Genomic DNA, 21,932 nt, shown 5'->3' with positions numbered 1-21,932 from the left:
CCCAGGATAAATATAGCCTATATCTCATCTTTATCTTGTAACAGCTTCTGTCAACTGATGTAGACACAGAACTAAAGGAGGAACAGGTGGATGTGACATTGTGTGACTAAGAGGCTCCTCCACACGAATACACACAGATGCCTGCACTTCACTCGGACTATATTCTTGTTTTAACTGTAGAGAAACTCATTTAAAAGTAGTTTTATACCATGTTTGTAAGGAATTACAAATAAAGTGAAGAGGTGGGGGGCACTCTAGTACCATTTCATCTTTTTTCCAAAGACACATGTATAATGATGGGAAACAATGTGGCATGTGGCTCTCTTGGTCATGATTGCTTGGTGTAGCAAAGCGATTTCCAGTCGGCAGTATTTTTAAAAATAGACAAGTAATCCCTCCAGTGTTGCTGTATTGGTGGGCTAATTACCGCTTTGGTTGCTAAAAGTGTCGCAGTGATAGAAAAGCTTCCACCAGCAGCTCTGGAACAACATGTGCACAACTTTATTAAAACAAACACAGAAATAGAAGGAACAAGAGTCCCGGTGCAGATTTGCAACCCAAACTCAAATTCAAAGCAGCAGCCAGCCTGAAAGCTTCAAGTGCTACAGCTTGCTTTCATTAGAGGCTTCATACAGCTCCTCTTCTACCCGGCTGAACCAATCAATCATCCCACAAATGCAGAACAGTCAATAACCTTATCGACAACATCCCACTTCTACATTACAGAAAGCAGGAAGCAATACCACACCTTTAAAGTATAAAGTGCTATGTGCCAGAGGGAATGAGGAAACAGCTCCTCTAATGATGAGACAAAACTAAAGGGTGTGGCTTCGTCAGCACCACGACAGCCTAGAAATGTAAATGACGGCTGATAGCGCCGGTTCCCGGGGAGGTCAGAGCAAATCACGACAACAGAGTCAAAGCAAAGCTAAGAGGGTTGCTACCATTTTGTATTTTCCAATTTGTTTAATTTGAATTCATGTAGTCATAGTCTTCCTAATTATTAAAACATGTCAGGTACGAATTTGTGAAGTTTAGAGATATATTTCAATCAAAACAACTTTTTCTGACATCCCTTCCTCTGTCTAGTCGCAGGCTGTTCTTCATGATGACTGCTGAGAGAGGGCTGTGAGATGATGCAGTTCACTCGACGTCCAGGCTATAAAAGCTGGCAAAGATGAAGCACTCACACTCTCTGGCCCCCTCCACCTCGTTTTTAAATGAATTCTCTTTTGTTCAAGTAAACCTGTGTGGACTCCCTCTGATATTCTGAGCATTCTCCATCATCATCTCCAGTAACATCTCCATGTTAGATCCATCCAAGGTTTTGATCCTGGGATGGGCCTAACTGACCATCACTCAAAGAAGCTGGATGATGATCTTGCTCTCCCAATATCTTACAAAGACATTTGGGGGAAAAACAAAACAAAACAAAACAAAAAAAACACAACACCTTATTCATATGCTGCTTCTTCCTCGATTAATTTATAGTAGAGAATGAAAGTGTCAGATTTGGTCACATCTGAGAGAAAGTCATCTTAAATTTGCAATTAAACTCATCTGAATCTGTACTCTTATGTTCCCAATTTGCTATTGCACTCGTTTTAGATGCTGCGTTCACTCCCTTCATCACATTTTCAAATCACTCTTGAAAAGGTTCTTTTTTTTAACCTCAACAAGACTTTTCTCCAAAGAATATTGGGTGAATTATTGTCAGCATTTTGATTCTCACTTTAAGTAATGGTCTGAGATCCTCCGCTATGCTCTCACACTGTAGGAATGAATGAGCACACAAGCAGATCAGTAGAGCCACCACCTCCACTCCCCTTTCCCTGACTTCGTCACATGCTCTCTCATTTTCTCTGTGTTCCCACAAACATGACACGAAAAAACCAGAAGCCCTATTGTTTATAGCCCACAGAGGACGTTTGGGTCTTTCCTGGATGGGCAGGATCCGGTATGCGCTGCCTGTCTGCATGCCAGCTCTCAGCTTGTCTCACAGTGGAGCTGTGCTTCAGCGGCGAGCATCAAGACAGCCGGCATCTCCGGTCCTGCACGGTCGAGGTGTTGTGTATACAAGTAATGTTCTGGCTTGTTAGTATACTGTCAATACTTGTCACGAGCTAACCCTCATATCTTAAATGTATCTCAAAAGAAAACTTCCTGTAGCTGATTGGTTCACAGTGGAAGATCGGTGGAAACAGAAAAAGAAACCTGTTCAGGAAGAAAATGCCTGACTTATGTAGCGTAACAAGTTACTGGAAAACAGGACAATGAAAAATACTTCCTCAACACTCAGTAACTACAAGCAGCTCCTTAAGATTACTGCGACTGGGATAACAAAGAGTACTACTCCTTTAAAAACTTAGTGTCAGTGTGCAGGAACAGCTTCGGTACAATTGACTCATTGTGTGTGTCCAGGTTGTGGCCTCCCTGACAGTATCATGTGGCTCGGCGTCTATCGTTTTCCGGTAACAGTCTGGCTAGTCTCCCTCTCTCAACACATCTCTTTCAGGAATGTTCCCTGAGCATTTCAAACAGTGTTAATTTATTGTTCTGTATATCTAGTTGCCCGGCTTTACAAGTTGCTACTGCCATTGCTAGTTGGCATGCAAAAAAAAAAAAAAAACAAATAAAAAATTAGACTATTCGGCTTTTACTAACATGCAACCCCAGTTAGCTGCTGTCTCTGATGCATGCAACGTACTAGGGCTACAGCCCTGACAGACGGCAGCACCTCTCTCTTTGTGACAGAAAGTTGTGAACAAGTAATTTTGTAAATTGCTTGCAAGTTTCTCGCATCAGAGCAGACATTAACCACTCGACCAGAGCAATGCATAACCACATTCTGCAGTGGCCTGTGTGTTAACCTGATTCTACCACCACTGCTAATTTTTGCCACATATTGCATGCGATATTACATGTGCAGCGTTACAAAGTGCAAAGAGCCACACATTTCAGCTAGCTTTTAAATATACACACATGCAAAACACAAGGTACTTGTACTGACAATGTTTAAGCTCATCCACTAGATTGGGATCAATTCTCACCGTTTTTGTTTTGGACTAGTTAGCAATTCAGATTTTTAACCCTTGAAAATGTTCTCTTTATTTTAATTTAGTTGACGAAACAAGAGTTTTCCATCAAAACAGCCACTACTAGCAAACAATGTGTAAATAAGGCACTAAAAATTATATGTAAACATCCATTTTCAACTGTTCGTCCAGTTGGGATGTTTGATCCTATTCCAGCTGTCATGGAGCAAAAGGTGGGGTACAACCTAGTGAGGTCACCAGTGTATCACAGCACTAACACAGAAAGATGGACAATCCATCGTGCCCACATTCACACACATTTAAGTATAACCACTTAACCTAACGTGCATCTCTTTAGACTGTGGAAAGAAATTTGAGTACTCACCCATGCACAGAGATGCCCTATATGTACACACTAAAAAGAGATCACCTTCATTTCACTTTCATATTTCATCTTTCGGAGAGACAAGCCCCATTTGCCATTAGTCTCCTCGTAGCCATTGCCTTGCCCTTATTTTGAAAGTGCAGTTGCTGCTAACCAGCTAGCCCAGGCCCCACTTGCTTGCTTGCTGGGTTGATAAAGCTGCAGTCATTGATGTCAGTTTCCACAGCGAGTTTCTCATCTATGGTGTCCAAGTGTCCTATTTTATGTGAGAGTTCACATTTATACTCTTTTTACTCTGTCCTACATATCAAGTCAATCTCCCACATTTTGATCGAGTTTAAAATGCAAAAGTTAACATAAGTCTCACAACAACTGTGCCTCAAAAAGATGTGCTTATCTCTAGATTTCTTGTCTACTGAAAGCCAAAGATGATTAGCAGACAGCAAAGTGAAATAAAGTGTACACAGCTTACTTGGTAAGATCATAAAAAAAGGTTTACTTTTAATTTATGTCAACTGTATTTACTTAGTGAGGGAGCCAGGGAAGTTGGCTTCATATAAAACACGACAGCTTATATTTATCTTTTACACGATCATCCCTAACCCTCTAATATCAAACTTACATGCAAACCAGTTTTTCCTATCCATCCATCACCATTTTATTGTGCTTATTCAAGGCTGGGTCACAAGGGCAGCAGTTTTTTAAAGTACCAAAATTTCAGACAACCTCTAAGCATTAAACAAATGTCCCTCAAAGTCCCAAATTTAGTTAGTTAGGATCTAAGCAACCCCTATCTCATCTCATGGTTGTACACTCTCCACTTCTCTTTGCTCCACCTGTCCTGAAAATCAACTTTGAATCAGAACCTGCAGCACCTGGAGAACTAATCCATGTGCCACTGCACTGAGCTCACTGAGGCTGCAGCACAGAACAAGGACCTGCAGTCCATGACAGTGACCGAATGACCCAAACCACAGTTTTCCTCGTGTACAGTCACTTTGCTCTTATTTTGAAAGTTCAGTCGCTACCAGCCAGTGAATTCCAGCCCAGCTTGCTGGCCAGGCATTTTTATCCCTTGTCCACCCATCCCACATCCTGAGACAATTTCACACATTGCGGTTCTGTCAGACAACCGCAGGATTAGAGACTCACTGGAGAAGCAGCTGATTTATTGTACAGTTATTCACCGTCACAAAGTACTTGGCTTATAAAATATTTCCAGAGTAGAAACTTATGAAAGGAATTATTCTATAAATGAATATAACAAAACCTCAGCTGCACATACATGCATGCACATGCCCCTCACTGGCCACAAATAGTCTAAATCTGTGGGAAACATTGCAGTATCGCTCAGTTTCCTGGAATCAAGTAAAAGGACTTTGAAACCCAGCAGCCAAATTTAATCAGATATCTAAAAAGAAATCTAGTTTGCACAACATCTCCCACCGTTTTCTTACTTATTTACTAACAAACAGGGTTTGGTCTGGCTCAAAATAGGTCTGTGCAGAGTGAGCATGCATGTAACCACAAATACAAAGAGCCTGTGTTCTCTCATTTAAAAGAAGTCTGTCAACACTGATTGTGTAGATATTCAGAAAAGGTACAAAAGTTCAAAAAGTGGTTTACAAGAGCAGCACAAAGTCATTTCTATGTCGTTCGCCCATCTAGCGTTCAACCCCCAGTGGAAAAATAACTGCTCCACTTTAGGTGTTGCTGTAACGTGTCTCTGACTTGCTGCTGTAGCTTCTTCACAGACCCAAAGACCAAATGCGGCTCTGAAACAAGCCCATTTGTTTTCTCTCTCTCGCTCTTCTTCTGTTTGACAGTTTCAGCTCGGGCAAACAGAGGTCAAGGTTTCTGTGATAAAAGCAGTTTTGGACTAGCGACGGCCTCTGTGTGCACACGCAGCTAGAGTAGGTCTGCAGTGCCTGGGACGCCCCAGCCAATCTGGTGGCTCTCCCTGACAACACAGGGTAAATGTGCCCCCGCATCAGGCAAGCCGCTGGCCTGGGAGATCCATCACCTTGGAGACCAGCGTTTGTTCAGCGAAAAAGCCCGGGGGAATCGAGGAAGCAGAAACCTCCCTAGTGACGATAAAATGAAAACAGAGCACCGCTTCATTCAGACACATTATCTGCTCAAAGATGGCAGCATGTGAACCTCTGCACCACTTAAGCAGGACAAACATCGCTGTGACGACTTTATACTAATTACAATTTTATTACAGATTTTTCTCCATATACATTAAGCCACAGCCGCAGTTGTTACCTTCCATACAAGATGCAAGAAAAGGATGTCGTTACATAGGATTACAAGCCAAACCCTATTAGTATGTCATGTAGACAGTGTAATTACAGAGTTGTCTACAATCCACTCCCACATGACTCCAGAGAGGATCAACGCCAGGAGGGACCAAAACATGAGCTCTAAGCCCGCAGGCACTCACACGCCGACTCCCATTGGCTGCCTGAAACACGCTCCTCTACACGTCCCGTGTTGTGAACTTTGATTATAATAACCGATCTAAAAATACAATACTGGCGGACCCGATGATGCATGTAAGAAAGATTAATAGAAAAAGAAGGGGAAAAAAGAAAAAAGCAAGACATCATTCTTTAGAGCACTGATTGAATTGTGCTGTCGCCAATGAGCCGTGTCTTATGAAGTATGAGTTCAGCCAACAAGGGTACAAGTATCAGTATGTGCTTGAGCTTATCTGACATATTTTTGTGTCAAACCAGAGGCATCTAGTGGCGTGTGCACACACAAACTTTACAAACAAAAATGCTCCTGTGTCAACAGGGGAACTTGCTCTAAAGACTAAGTATTTTTAAAATCCAATGATATATGGACCAGCATCAAGGCTCAGAGCTTGTTAACCATCATCTTTCTATCCACCAAAGGAACTTGGAGCAGGCACGAGGTTGCTAGAATGAACCACTTACTGTTGTGCTTTTTCTTACTTTTTAAAACTGGTGTGCACCAAACGGAGAGGCTGCAGATTAGATTGTGCGAGCAGGGGACTCACCGCAGGCATTCCTATGATCCATCAATATAAATTCTTTGGTGGCACAGAGGTTAAGTATTGCAGCAATGTGTAAAGATGATACATTCGACAGAAATCCTTCCCACTGCTTCCATCCACCCATCCATCCATCCAATCACTTTATGTTTATCTGGGTAATGTGGGCAGCAGTTGAAGCCCAGAACTCGTACTGCCAGGGCAACATCTTCGTCTCTTCTGTGAGATCACCGGCATTCCCAAGCTGGCCAAGAAATGTAATCAGTTTTAATTCACATTCCTGCAACGAGCACTATTTTTTCTTATTTGCAACACCTATCGTTTAGGAGAAAGCTGCAGCAAGGTACACGTAGCTGAAGGAAAAGTATATTTGGTTATAGTTGTTGACCATAACCGCTGCATCATTAGTGGCAACGCAGGATCCACAGGGTTTACTAACTTTAACCAAGATGTCAACTCCAAACATAGCAGAACAATGAAAGTTTTAATCGTTAATTTGAGATCGGGATAGCAAATTTTTAGCTGCTGATGGTGACTTTTGGGAGAGCAACAGTCCACTATTTTTTTTTTGTTTGTTTGTTTTCCAACTTATAGATTGGTAAAAAAAAAAAAAAAATGTAAATGGTCCTCATCAGATTGAACCAATGCATCAAACTTTGCGCTGTAGTTTTTCCAGGGGCCTCTCAGATTTACCGTCCCTGGAGTAGGTACAGAAAGATGCCAAATTCTGCTGTTAAAACACATCCACCCACTAACCAACCCCCAAAAGGTTTGGCTTTTTTTTGTTAAGGTTATCATTCTATTTTAGTGCATGCAAAACTTACATAGTAAAACAGCCATCGCTTTTAAATATACAAATCATAAAATAACAACAAGAACAATGACAACACCTTCTTTAGAGCTTCTTTAGATTACAGCAAAAACAAATAAATTGTTGAGGGACCTTTTAGTTTCTCTGAAAGCTCCATGGCTTCAATTCCTGGAACTAAACACTCCGGGGACTTTTAGTATAAACTCGGCTAATTATACTCAGCACCATCCTTCCTTCTGCAGTTCTTAAGTCCTCGCTAGCAGTCAATGCTCAATGCGGCAGGTTATCACAGCATGTTCACCCTATGGGTTTATTTCCGATTTTCAGCCTGAAGAGAACGAGCATAGGCGATGGATGTTTTAGCATACCGTAATTGTTGACCATAATCTGGACTACTAAAATGATATTAAATATTAACATTGGAATGGTTCTTTTTCTCCTCCTTGCACCTAGAATAACATTAACTAGTTCAGTGTTTGCATGTAAAAATGGCTCTCCACAAAGAGTCTTAACACACACATCCAGAAAGGAAATTACACTAGGCTTCCATTAAGTCAACAGACAACTACGAATCAATGCAGCTATGGCCCACATGCACACTCATATCAAGAGGGAAGAGGTGCTACCATTAACTTTTTTGTTAACCGTTATGAGTCTAAGAGTAAATTTAGACCTTGACTGGAATCTTATCGGCAATCACTCACAGATGATGATCCGTCAGATCACTCTACATTGGTGCAACCTTTTTATTTTAGCATTTCTTACACAAACCTATAACAAAAAACATATTTATCCATCTGCAGACATCAGCGTCACTTGTTGGGCTTTAATCTGAAAAAAATCTACATCTGAAGACCAGCTGAAACTGAATTTTCATCTTATTCTTCAAGTTCAGCTTCTGCACAGTGCTCCCAGTTGTGTTTCAAGTCCCAGAAGAACATAGGCTAGGTTAATTAAAACTCTACTCGATTAAAGGAAGCTCACAGTTAACAAGGAGACTAAAATTAAGCTTGATTAGCTTGAGAATTGAACTGAAGCATGTTATGCGTATCAGCCAAGCTGCAGCGCTGAGCGAAGTGTCTGTGTGTGGGCTTTTCCAGCAGGAATGTGAAATCAGTGAGTTCAAGTGTGTGTGAGAGTGAGGGGAGAGTCCGTTCAGCTTCCAGAGGGTAGGGCAAACTCCTGGAGATTCCAGACATGCCTGAATTTCCTAGGAAGTCACGTTCTGCAGTGCAAACACAGCTACGCTCAGTTAATTACACAGAACACACCGAGCTACTCACAACGTCTCAGCAAAACCATTATTATGGGAGAGCTGAGGCAAATCTGCTTAAAAATGACCCCTAATCATAAAACTGTATCAAAACAGGAGTAAATGGTCCAGCCTTTTATAAGAAAAGATGTAAAAGGGCACCCTGAGTTCAAAAGATTCCCATTTTCTGGAAAGCTGCAGAAGTCTATAAATGATTTGTCAAGTTTGCCTGGTGGGAGAAGTATTATTAGAAAGGCACCCTCTGAGAAAATGAGCACAAAGAGTTGTATTGTGAAATGCTGCGACGGCTCAAGTTAAAATAACTGACCTTTTACTGTAAACAATGCCATGTCTATCAACACTTACTGCATCAGTCATCAGATTTGGCAGCTCTGTTGTGACCACATCAAGTCACTTCAAAGCTAAGAGGTCAACACAAGAAAAAGGAAAGGAAAGGCTTAAGTGCTGAGACAAACGCATTTCTTTAGAAAAAGTAGCACTGGAGATGAACAGATATGTGCTCGGAGGGGCTGCTGATGTGCACGCACCCATAGAGGACAAAGCGTCACCGCGTCCTACACAAACCCGGCACGGCCTCGTTCATTATTCATCAGCGGCATGAGCATGGCACATATATGCGTGCGTGCCGCTTTGTCATCTCCGAAGATCCCTGCTGTGCTTTTTTCTATTGACCTCTTGCACTCATTCTTCCTGTATTACACACAAACATTTACCCATCAGCACCTCTCTATTAGAGGCCTGAAAGTGTGGCATCACCCAGCCTGTGCTACACACAGATGGGCCTTACATTTTTAGAGAGAACAATAAATATATCTTCTTTGTTTGAATGTTTTTTCTCTGTGCCAAAGCACACATAAAAATAGTAAATACTACCAATCCTACACAAAAATGGACAAAAAAAAGTCAATTCAAGTCAATACAACAATGGAAAACAATCCACCAAAGGAAACATCCATATGCTCCTTCCACCCTCTACTCAAAAGTAGAAAGTTTGCACTTCCAGAAAGTTTTGTAATATATTAGATAAAGAGCTCATCAGTGCAGAAAAACGGAAGATGCTGTGCAAACATGGGTAAAATAAATATGATAAATGCCATACAAAACTGCAAATGGTAAATAAAGATGTATTAGCTGATTTATCTAAGGATCGTTAGATGGTCAGAACACTGGCTGCAAAACCCACTCATGATACCAGCTAATGGGAGGGAAAATCAATACTGTGATCAATAAGGAAGAGAAGCAGGCAATTTAGATAAGTTGTTAATGATTGTTCAGTCAGTGATAGCTTTAATGTTAAGGAAATTCTGAACTCTGAGAACATACTTGATATTGAACAAAAGTACACAAATGGTTTGTTTTAATAAATCTCCATGCACCGACACTAATTTGCTTCGGGAATGAAAGATTTAACTTTCTGTGTTTCACAGAGCAAAAGCATACGGACTGTATAAAGGACGGACGTAGCTGCTCGCCCACTTATATACAGTCTACAGTGCAGAATGTGTGTGACATCAGTGAGTGTCTAACATTAGGTAAAGAGCACTGAAGTAGTATGTAGACATGGGCATCATAGTAAAAAACACTGCTGTAGTTGTAATACTGTCAGGGCTGAACATAGCAGATGGGAGGGAAAATGCAAGGGTTTCATCAACATCTCCAATGGGAAGGTAAAAATATGCAAGGCTCAGTCTATGGCTTGGAAACAATATTTACTCAAAATTTGGGTTAAGGTGAAAAGTATTGGTTTTGAACCAGTGTGGCTGGGTGGCAGTAACATCAATTGATGAAGAGTTAAACTGGTGTGCAGACAACGCTATCAAAGTAGTAAGCACTGCTGTGGCTGTGTTATTTATGCTTCTTTATCGTTACCTTTGAGATCTCAAGCTTAACATTCCTTCATGGTTCATGCTACATCGTTTAGGATTACAAAGAAACAAGGTGCTTAACGTCCTTTATCAGAAACACCATCAGTTATGCACTGTGAGCATCTGAGCATGAATATGGAAGACAGAGGTAGAGCGAGAGCGGGAGGAGCAGGGGCAAGAAACAAACAGAAACAATGCCGTGCTTGGAGGAGCACTGGAGCAAACAGCATTAAAACATAACCCAATTTTTCTAAAACGCTGCATTTTCTAAATGCTCTAAAAAACAAGGTCCAGATTCAAGATGGTCACACAAAAACAGTCCATTCCAGGACTAACTTAATTAATCCCACTTCCTGCTCACAGAGACGCTCCCAACATAAAGCAATCAACAAGAAAAAACACAGCTGTTAACAGATCTGACCGGCCTGAACTTGAGGCGCTTTTATGCTCGACGTGTCGATTGTGTCTGATGATGATTTTCACATCACATCCTGTGACACCGGCCAGTCATGTCACTCTTGATTTTTGTAACCTGGTGCTTTGCGAGCGGCCGTCGTGGTTGGGTCAAAGATACTAGTGTACGATCGCGCCAGTTTTCAACCGCATTTTTAACAATAATGTTGCACAGAAGCTCACAGAGATGTTCCAAATGTTTGAAAACGTGAGTTTGTGGAAAAAACTTTGCAAAAACACCCCCCCAAAAAACACTTGACAAAGTCTTGGCTTTCAATTTTGACTTCTTCTCCTCCGTATCAACACTTATTCCATGATGCTGTCTAAGTGGCGACATCTATTGTTAAGGAGAGCACAGCAGTTTCTTGCTCCTTAACGGAGGGTATAAATGGCTGCATCAGTCTGATAACGGCACAGCTGTTAGGGAATGTTAGGGAATAAATCCACACAGTTCAAGCTCTTTCTCTTCCCCTCATTCACACCGTGGCTGTAAATACTCTGCAATATTGAACTTAACCTGGTTTAACCTGGGAGTGGAGCAGGTAAGATGACTGAGGAAATTAATGAACAATGAACAATGAACTTCTCTTATAAATGACTCGAGGTCAGGTGAACTGACCTAGGCTGCTCCATAAGATTACAAAATGTATCTACTCATCATATTGTCACCACAGAGATCACTCATGCCTGAGCCTAATTCTGCATGCATCACAACTACAGTTTTTATGCAAATCTGCCAGGTTTCTTCAACTATTAAAATTAAATTAGACTGAGATAAGGAGGCTTAAGATAAAGGGCGGCAATCCATTCACAAACCACTGGTACAGACAGTACACTGGACAAAGGATGTGAGGCCTATCACTTTTCAGAGTGATAGGCCTTCAGTGATTGTGTGTGGCCTACAGATAAAGGGCAGCGTTTGTTTGTGGTTGGTTTTTAATGCCATCCTGGATGACCTATTCCCCCCACGGGGACATCGACACCCTGACAGATTAGCCTCAAAGGGCCACTTGTGTGACTGGGAGTGCTGCCCCTGAGCTTCTGTACGATCAGAAAGTTCAGAAACAGCATCCTTTCATGAAGAAATGTCACAGCTGAATTGAAACGCTCCAAACTTCATATGCTCATTGACAGCAGTGATTTTCTTCCTCCTTTTGGAGTCTGTAGCCTAAACATAACCTGATGAAGATGTGCAAACGCCATAGACAGTTTACTCATGCAGAATAAACATCATTCCTAGAGACAAGTAGCCCTATGCCTTTCTGATGTTTCTAAACCAACTGTTTACAGGATAAGATCAACACATAAATACAGAGGGACAAAAAAAAATGGTGTCACCTTACATCATGTCTGTCTGTAGCCAACACCAGGTATCCTTCCTATCTCATTGCACCAGCAGCTACAGACTCTCCCCTACTGCAAACAGCTGCCACTGCCACCACAGCCATCAATTATTCACCAGAGCTTTGCCTCTGTGTTTACCTTTGAGGCAGAGGCCAGAGTGCACGGGAGAGTGGTGTGAGACAGCAACACACAGACCAGCATCTAGTCCGAATCACACTGAAGACACAGGATCATTTGATGAGCAATGTGCTACTGTGCTCAAAGTCAATTTAAACACACAGGATCGGACTCGGATCGTATTATAACGAGGCTACGAGTTGTAGATTGCGTTTATTCTCCATATCAAGGTGACTTGCAAGCAATACTCATTCAGATTATCAATTATCATCCGTTAGTAATTGCTAAATTTGAAGAGCAACTCACAAGTCAAGCATTTCAGCTGCTGGATTCAGAAAACGTTCAGCATTGTTTTCTGAGAAATAACCTGAGATGAAACACTCACTCAGGTCAAAACAGATATAATCTCTCTTGGCACAGAGCAATATGAGAGGTATATACCCTTTCCAAGTACATGTTGGCTGTTGTACATGTACTTTAGATATATAACTAGGCTGTGTACTTCAAACGTTAATTTCAGTTACCATTTTGCCTTCTCTTCATAAGTAAAAACAAGATGAAACACTTATTACACTACAACCTGTTTCACTATGATGGTGCTCTTTTGTCTTTAGGCACACCTCTTCCAAGTGCTGTCCCTCCCATTTTAGTTAGCATTTGTTTGGGTTTTTGTTTAATTAAGTTTCACTCATGAATCTAGCATTAATGAGACTAAGTAATCATATAAAAAAAAAAGAAATTCTCATTGGGACTTTTGCCATAATCGAGCAGCAGTAACATGCACCGAGTCAGATGTGTGTTTATGCATGCCTTACAGAAGCAACGTGTTGCACTCTATGCTTCCTTTTACATAGTTAAACGCTGCCACTTCCCAGAAAGAAGGTCTTAAAATGCCAAACGGTCTCATGCCGGCTCGTGGAATCCTCACAACCTCAAATCTAATGTTTTTTCCATGTTCCTTCTGTCTCAGTTCCACTTTAATAAAGGGCAAAAAAAAGTCCAGATTTGGAGGCGAGAGCTGCTTTTTAAAATATGATGTATGAATAAAATTAGCCTAACCCCACTATTAATTGAAAATACATAATCTGATTTGGACAGGTATAGGCAAAGAAAAAAAATTGGTTTAGCCATGAAAAACAACTCTGTTAATGACATAACCAATATTATATTTCAATCTGAATGCATTTATAATATAATATGCACTTATAAGATTGGTGCATATTATACCCTGATCATGACTGCAAACAAAAAAAAAATTACTTTACCATCCCTTTTTAAGATTTTTCTGATACTGGGCTTGAAATGGGGGCGGGAAGGAGAATGCACACCTGTAGCTGTGTAATGCAGATCTGGAATCTGTGACCACTTCCCAGACTTCTTCTTTCCCACCTGACACTGCACGTCATGGACTGATGAATGACCCCACCAGACCCCCAGAGGAGTGAGGATGAGTGGAGCTCAGCTCAACTCACAGAACCCCCCTACTCCTGTTAATCCATCTCCGGAATAACCCCCTCCAATCACCACTATATACTCACTCTCTCGCTCAGACATACACCTCCCATTACCCCTCTGTCCCACTAGATTGAGGGGGAGGGGCAGGCAGGATGTGAGACCAGCTGGTCATCAGCTCAGACAAAGAAACCTGCTGAATGAGCTTGTGCATCAAAAAGAAACAGACCTCTCACATTGCTCTTTCTTCATATTCTCACCAGCTCTGGATGTGTTTTCAATTTTAAGCGGGGTGGTGATTATGATGACGATAACGGTGATTGCAAAATATTACTTCTGCTTTCTCACAACCACAGTGGGTTGGGTCAATTTCACAAAGAGGAGATATTACTGTTTGTCTTAAGATGTGGACACGTTTACACTGTGTGGACAACAGCACCGCCGGCTTTACCCTACGTTATGAACAGCAGGGAAAGCAGAAAAGCCAGATTTCGTTTTACCGCAGAGAGGCCACCGGCAGGTGCAATTTATCTTTGGCCCTAGCCTACTTCAGCTAGTCGCAGGGGAGAGACAAACCAGGACTCCACTGTAAAGTTAACTGGAAACTCGGGGAGGCGAGACAGAATGCATAACTCAAGAGGACACAGGGTGAAATATACACGTCCTGGATTATGACACTAAAACTTAGTGAGCATCCCACTTCAGGCTATAAATTCCAGTCAGGGTGATGTTCTCTTATACCTTTATTAAGGATTACACAGAAGATGGGTACAATCGCTTTTCCATAAGATACACTTGCCCATTCAAACTCGTGTAAACTGATTCACATTTAGTCAAGGTTAAGTGAATAGGCCACTTTGGGTTTCATTTGACCGAAGGCCGAATAAACACAAGGGAGTCAGGAGAATGGTGCTCAAGATGTTTATCAATGCATTTTACATTCGCAAAGTGGCAAAGAAGCAGATACCACAGGAAGAGGCGCGCCGGCTTGCATGCAGGGGTCACAACTGTTGTGCTGCGGGGCTTTTTCATGGCCGGGTGAAGCCCTAATCTGCCCTTTAGCCACAGATCTGTCAGCACATACAGAGAGGGTGACAGCTGAGGATTTAAAAGACTACAACGTCACCCTTCCTATTTAACAACCACGTTTACATCCTGTCTCCATTCAAAACTAAATATCTGCACTCATAACTTTACCAAGTTAAAATAAAACCTTACAAGTTTATTCAATCAAGGAGATAAACAAGAAAGCAGTGCATTCACAGCTATGACAGACAACTAAATAATGCACTTATTTAATAACATATTCGTCGTACAACTGGTTTTGAGCAGTGTTGAGACAGCAAATCATATAAATTATTGTAACATTTACCTTCAGTTGTACCTGGAAGGCCCTATTAGGCAACAACACCGGCAGTGACATGCATAAAACCTGTTTGGCAAAGTCTTACCGGGGCACACCCAGTTAGGATTTGTTCCCTAGTTCAACAATAGAAGAGCAAGAGCAAGTGCATATATTGAAAAGCTGCAAACAGCAGCAAAGTGCTGTTTGATTTTGGCAGGTGTAACTGATACACACACACACAATCTTAAAATTGATCATTTGAATCATGATATGCTTGCAGATTTAGTGTAAGCCTGGTGAAGGCCAACACAGAGCACACAGGAAACATGAAGAGCTATGACACTGGATATGGGAGGAAATCAGATGGGTGAATGGACTTCTTTGTAACCTGTCATGGGACTTGAGAGTGGCTAAAAAGATTATTCCCTCTTCCTCCATATGATATTCCAGCCTAGGCTATATTTTCAAAGCAGCTAAAAAGAAATTCAGACAGCAAACATCCTTGCTGAGAATACAGAGCTGAAAGTTGAGACACTACTACATTTCATTTTACAATTTATGACTTTTATTAAACTTTAATTAAGATCAATGATTTCTCTAGCATTGCTTTGGATTCAGGAGAATTTGGCCTTTTATACTCGGGGTTTTCCTAGAAGTTTTCTGCAGACAAATCCAGCTTACATGTGTAGTCACCCACCAAAGGCCCGTCTTAAGTCAGGAAAACCCTGACAGTCAAACTACATGGTAATTTACACAATAAGGAACCCAGCAGCAAAACAAATGCATGATTAAGGACTCCCTGTCATGAGAAAGAGAGTGGCATTAACAACTAAGGATGTATGAACATGTGGGGAATCCCCATCCAGTGGTTGACTTAAAAGGCTCTCTAAACCCAGTCCACACACATAAGTCAAACTTAATGCTATTACTGTTCTACATAAAATAATCAGTGCCCGGATAAGATGCTCTTGAATTAGGAAATGGGAGACATCATCACCAGAGATAACAGTGAGCAGTGCGGTGGGGGCCAAGTCATAGCAAACTTAAGAAACTGTCAAGATGGGGCGTGCAAATCTCCCATCTGTTCACGCCGTTAAACCCCTACCAACAGCATCCAGACCCATGCACACCCAGCGTGACACTAATTACTGCTACATCTTGACTGCTTTATTCTTCACTACCAATTTAAAAGCAGTTAACTGCATTTCAGAATCTATAGTTTGTGAAAAGGTGCTTGAATCTTTTTCAATACATGACCTATCACATACACACACCTGGCCAGCGCGTCTTTGCTAATTTAAAAGAAGTGACAGTTTGCAGAGGTGTCACCCCCTGAGCCGATTATTCTCCATCTATGGCACACGTTGTACAAGGTGGTGCAGGAAAAAAGCAGGCCAGGCTGTCCAGGCTGTTTGTCATATGAAAGGTTGGCTCGTTCACAGACTCACATGATGAACTGATGAGCAACAGAAGAAAAAACAAACAAACAACTAGGATGTGAGACTGAGTCTAAAAATAGCTGAAGACTGACTAGTAGGTCCACAAAGTCATCTCTGACTTGAATACATAGTGACAGGGCAGGAGCACAGAACTGCACAGAGGCACTCAGCTGTGAGCTCATAGTGGCAATGCCATTCATCATACAGTCAGTGTCCTTGTTTCCAACCCTGTATTGACCTGACCCCCTTGCGCCGCTTCCTCGCTGAAGCCCCGCTGATTCTGAGGACCACAGAGCACCCAGATGCTTCGTGTCTGCACGCTACGCATTTACCGTGACCACAGGAGACATTCTGTCACCACACATTTATGTCTCTCGATTGAAGCCAGCGCCACGCAGACAGGCTCAGTCGGTTAGCCGTCTGTGCCGGAGTATTTGGGTGTATCTGTCACTCTGTGTTTCAGAGGACAGGAACCAGGTACACCGTGGATGTCTGTCAGGTACGAAGTCGAGGAAAAGCACTCTGTCTGCCAGTGAACCTGATCAGGCAAACTAGGCTAAGATAGTTCAGCTGATTTTTTTCTCCATGCACAATAGAAAACCTACAAGATTTTAATTCCTAAGGCAGTAAGAGAGTAGTTTAAAAAAAAAAACTAAGGGAAGAAAAGGAAATAAAATACAAAAATTGCCCAAATAAGTCTACACCTGTAGTTCTCAGACTGTGGGGTGGAACAGAAATATTTTAAGGTTTGTTTGTTTTTTTCCTTATTTATGTAAAGTTTAACTTGGATCCTTGATGACTGATTACAGCGAGACAGTGATAGGCTGTCTCTCTGTTTGCAAGAGACAGCCAATCACAAAAAGCTGGCTCTGACTGGATAGTAAAGGAAACTAAAGTGGCTTATTTCAAACGGTTACAATCTCAAGGGCTGCACCAATGCACAGTGTAAGATAAATGTGGATTATTTTAAACTTTCAATCATGCAAAGCTACTTTAAATGAAAATATGATAATGGTTGTCCCCTTTTTCTTGTCTTGAATATCAGTTTTATTTACCAAAAGACTGTAGGATAAATGGTCAACAGTGGTTCCTGCAATGAATGTGTATCTACTGCTCTGAGAAAATAACAAAAATCTCTATTGTGTTTTGATTCCCAGGTGGTCCGGTGCCAACACTTCAGCCTCGGCTGACCTTGAGTTGTTAACAATCTTTATCGGTGAATATGCCACTCGTCCCTTTCACCACTAAAGCTAAAGTTGTGAAATAAAGACAGACAATGTCTATTCATACATACTCCCAGCAACATGACGATCACGATAATCACTGGTCTTACCGATGAACAATGTTTTCAACTAAACACTTGAGAGGCAAGAAGCAAATGTTTTGTTCCGCAAATCTGAAGAAATCATACCGACAGCAGTCCTGCTCCCCTTAAAATAAACTGAGCAGTGCAAAGAGAACTTTTGTCATATTTCAAACTGTGGGAGTGTGGGTGGGGATGGCTTTGCAAGTCATTCCACGCATGCCTTCAAGAGGCTGCATCCAATCCAACTGGCCAATGCTACAGGCAACACTGTGCATGCCAGCTGTTTTGATCCGAGCTAGTCCATCTACCCTCTATACTCTTCTTAACAGACAATAACACCCCAGTATTTACGCCATACTCTACTTTTTCTTCTATTGATAAACTCTGGCTTATCAGCACTCTACTGTTCTTGACAAAAAACACACAAATGATACTGGATTGGGGTTTTTTGGTTTTTTTTTACTTAGGATTTAATTCACTTATATACTTAAAAAATAGAAAAGCCAGGATAAATCCATTGCAAATAAGGTAACACCAACTAATGGCTTTGACTGTAGAAGGACTGATTACTGGCCCCACTATCCACTAACATATATATGTGCAGCACAACTTTGTAATGAATGTGTTGTTACAACACTGCAACTCATTTCCAAGCAAGGAATGAGGCAGCACTGATAAGGAGGAAGTACCTGAGCAGCTGACATTATGCAAACTGCTTTATTGGTTATGTCACCTTTTTCTCTACAACAGGTGAGTGATTCTCAACTGTTAGCAAATGTGGATTTGGCGCAGTGACATGCACTGACTCACCCTCTGGGTATTGGTCTATGGGTGTTTTAAATTCTCTGCATACCTTTGGTAGCTCTTTGAGTTGATTGGCATCAAGGAGAAGCTCCTCCAAACTGCGGCTGTATCGAAATATTTCATCAGGAACCGTCTGCAAGTTGCAATGCCGCTTGTCCACCGACTCGACGTGGCGGTTGCAGCGCCACAGGGGGATACACTTCAGCATGTCCGGCCGCCGGAGGGGAGGGGGGTCTGGTTGCCGGTGCTACTGCAATCTCCGCATCGGAGGGTGAAGCTGTGGGGGTAAAAGGTCGCTCTAGGAGAGAGGGTATTTTTGCTGGAGGGTCAAACGCTTGCTGTGCTCACACGAAGATCCTTAACAAGAGGCCGAAATCCACTTAAGGGACACAAAATAATCCTTTCGATCTGTTAGCGATATTCCCCGTTTCAGTTCAGCCGTGTCCAGTGATTGTCAGGTCCGCGTCAGCGTCATCCAGCCCGGGATCACGATCAACGTACACAACAACGAAAAAAAAAAAAGAAAGAATGAACGAAAAAAAGAAAACGAGAACTCCCACTCGGATCAAGTGTTTCCTCACTTCTTCGTACTGACGAGAGTATCGTTAGCTTGTTTTTCTACTGCCACCACATCCCCCGAATCAGACCCGAGCTCTGCCGCGGCTAGCTGGAAAACATGCACCACGAAACAAGCCCGCTACGCAGAAAGGCTGCTCCAAGTGTCGCACTCATGAGTGGCGACTGCAAAAAACACACACAGCCACTTGACTTGTGGTACAGATAAAACGGCTACAACGAAACAGCTAACGCAGCACAGAGAGCGAGTCAGCAGAGATTAACCCGAGTATGATAGTAGGATGTCCTCAAGCTAGTTAGTTAGCCAGCATCGGCTAGTATAGATGCACGTCTTTGTGCCTAGCTGCCGTTAGCTAATACTGATATAATAAAACCTATGGAAGACGCCGGCCTTTGGGGTATATTAGCGACATCTCAAAATTATCCAAATAAACTTCCCAGTTAGTTTTCTTTTAGTCCGACGTGCGTGAAAATGCCAGTAGCAAGTGCTGGAGCTCCGTGCGCAGCCGCGCTTACCTCCCCTGTTGCACCGAGGCAGGCCGGTTTGCCGTGTGGGGGGCTGGGCTCGGTTGAGCTGGAGCATCGCCGCTTTGCGCCTCTGTAACGGAGGCCACGACTTGCTTTATTACGCCACCTAGCGGTATTTCTCAGCAAGGTTAAGGAGAAAAGCTTTTCAAACACATGCTAGTAAAAGAAAAGAAAATTATATTTTCATCTAATGGTCAAAATGGTCATAATGCTTATAGGCTTTTTATTATTTAACTTAGGCTTTAGTTTTATTTTAAACTGCAATAATGCATATATCTGCAAGAATCCTTGTATGGCTCAGATTTTTACACTTAAAGCATAAACAGGAATATACAACGAATATACAATTTTTATACCATAAAACTGATATAGCACATTTTTACAAAGAAGTAAATTATAAGTTAAAACACACACACACACACACACACACACAAAGAGAGTTAAATGTAGAGCTTTTAACATAAAACGTTTCTGAGTCTGTGTTTAAATGTATGCAGAGATCAGTTCAGATTGTTCCAGTAAACAGGACCACAATAACTAAAAGCATCATCAGCACACTTAGATCTAATTCTGGCAGCAGTTAAAAGATCGGACTTGGTGACCTGAAAGGTCTAGTAGGGTTATGGACACTGAGCAAGTCATCGATGTACTATTGGGCCAAATCACTGAGTGCTTAATGAACTAGTAGAAGGATTTTAAAGGTAATTTTGTGTTGAACTGGGATCAAACAGATAATACTGTCAAATATCAGTCTGTTTGGGTTCTCCGGCTTCCTCCCACACCCCAAAGACATCTGGGTAGTGGGGTTAGGTTAACTACCAACTCTAAACTAGGTGTGAATGTGCGAATATTTGCCTGTCTCTCTCTGTTAGCCCTGTGATAGACTGGTAACCTGTCCAGGGTATACCCTGCCCCATGACAGCTGGGATAGGCTGCAGTGCTGTCTCCCTGTGACCCTGAACTGGAAAAGTGGAAGAAAATGGATGGGTGCACCTATCGTCTATGACTTGCTCAGTGTCTAAAACCCTACTAAACCTGTCAGGTCTTCAAGAGCAGATCTTTTAACTGGATGGTAACTTTTCCATGTGTGTGTAAGGACTGTGGCTACTGCATTCCAAACGAGTTGAAGTCATCCTACTGATGATTTGGATAGTCCTCCAAATTAAACAGTTTCTCGGAAGTCAGTTAGAGATATGAATTATCTAAGTTTGGGGGGTTTTTTCTAAGTTAATGGCCATTAACTTAGAAACTTCTAAGTTAATGGCCATTAACTTCTTTCTGATAGTACCATGCAAAACATGTAAAGGTTAAAGAGTACTGGACCAAGAGCTGATCCCTGAGGAACCCCTGACTGAATCTCTATTTCTCCAGATCTAACTGAAGGTACTAACTGGACCATAAACACTTCTATCCTTTAGGTATGATGAAAACCAACCAAATCACAGAGCATTTGAATTAAAATGTCATGATCAGCATTGAAAGTAATATACAGGGTGGGCCATTTATATGGATACACCGTAATAACATGGGAATGGTTGGTGATATTAAAGTCCTGTTTGTGGCACATTAGTATATGTGGCAAACTCCTCAAGATGGGTGGTGACCATGGTGGCCATTTAGAAGGCGGCCATCTTCGATACAACTTTTGTTTTTTCAATAAGAAGAGGGCCATGTGACACATCAGACTTATTGGTAATGTCACAAGAAAAACAATGGTGTGCTTGGTTTCAATGTAACTTTATTCTTTCATGAGTTATTTACAAGTTTCTCTTTGTTCACAGCCATTGACATGTCGAAGAGGTTAACACGTGAGGAGCGGATCGAAATTGTGTTGATATCTGGTGAACGCAGTAACGGGTCACTGCAGCAGATTTCAATGCAAGACACCCTACGAGACCACCCATCTCCCATGCTACAAAATCAGGCAGGTGCATCAATTTGGGCGCCACAAAAAGAAATGAAATCAGTATTTAGTAGATCCACCTTTTGCAGAAATTACAGCCTCTAAACGCTTCCTGTAGGTCCCAATGAGAGTCTGGATTGTGGTTGAAGGTATTCTGGACCATTCCTCTTTACAAAACATCTCTAGTTCATTCAGGTTGATGGCTTCCGAGCATGGACAGCTCTCTTTAACTCACACCACAGATTTTCAATAATATTCAGGTCTGGGGACTGAG

General features: G+C 41.9%; 1 protein-coding gene across 14 annotated transcripts in view; it reads right to left on the bottom strand.

The window, feature by feature from the left end:
- scrib (scribble planar cell polarity protein) overlaps positions 1-19,841 on the bottom strand; it is a 75,885-nt gene extending 56,044 nt beyond the window's left edge. For 7 of the 14 annotated variants that reach the window (XM_005738890.2, XM_005738891.2, XM_005738889.2 and 4 more), the window contains exon 1: positions 18,701-19,840. In XM_005738890.2, the coding sequence (XP_005738947.1) occupies positions 18,701-18,859 (159 nt within the window). In that variant the 5' untranslated portion in view covers positions 18,860-19,840. Of the gene's footprint in view, positions 1-18,700 lie in introns of all 14 variants that reach the window. The other 7 variants (XM_005738882.2, XM_005738887.2, XM_005738884.2 and 4 more) reach the window with 3 other exon arrangements.
- Positions 19,842-21,932: the final 2,091 nt, after the last annotated feature.

Source organism: Pundamilia nyererei, unplaced genomic scaffold (genome assembly GCF_000239375.1).
Source record: "Pundamilia nyererei isolate P.nyererei 1_Seehausen unplaced genomic scaffold, PunNye1.0 scaffold00087, whole genome shotgun sequence".
Taxonomy (NCBI): domain Eukaryota; kingdom Metazoa; phylum Chordata; class Actinopteri; order Cichliformes; family Cichlidae; genus Pundamilia; species Pundamilia nyererei.
This window is presented reverse-complemented; position numbering and strand designations above follow the sequence as displayed.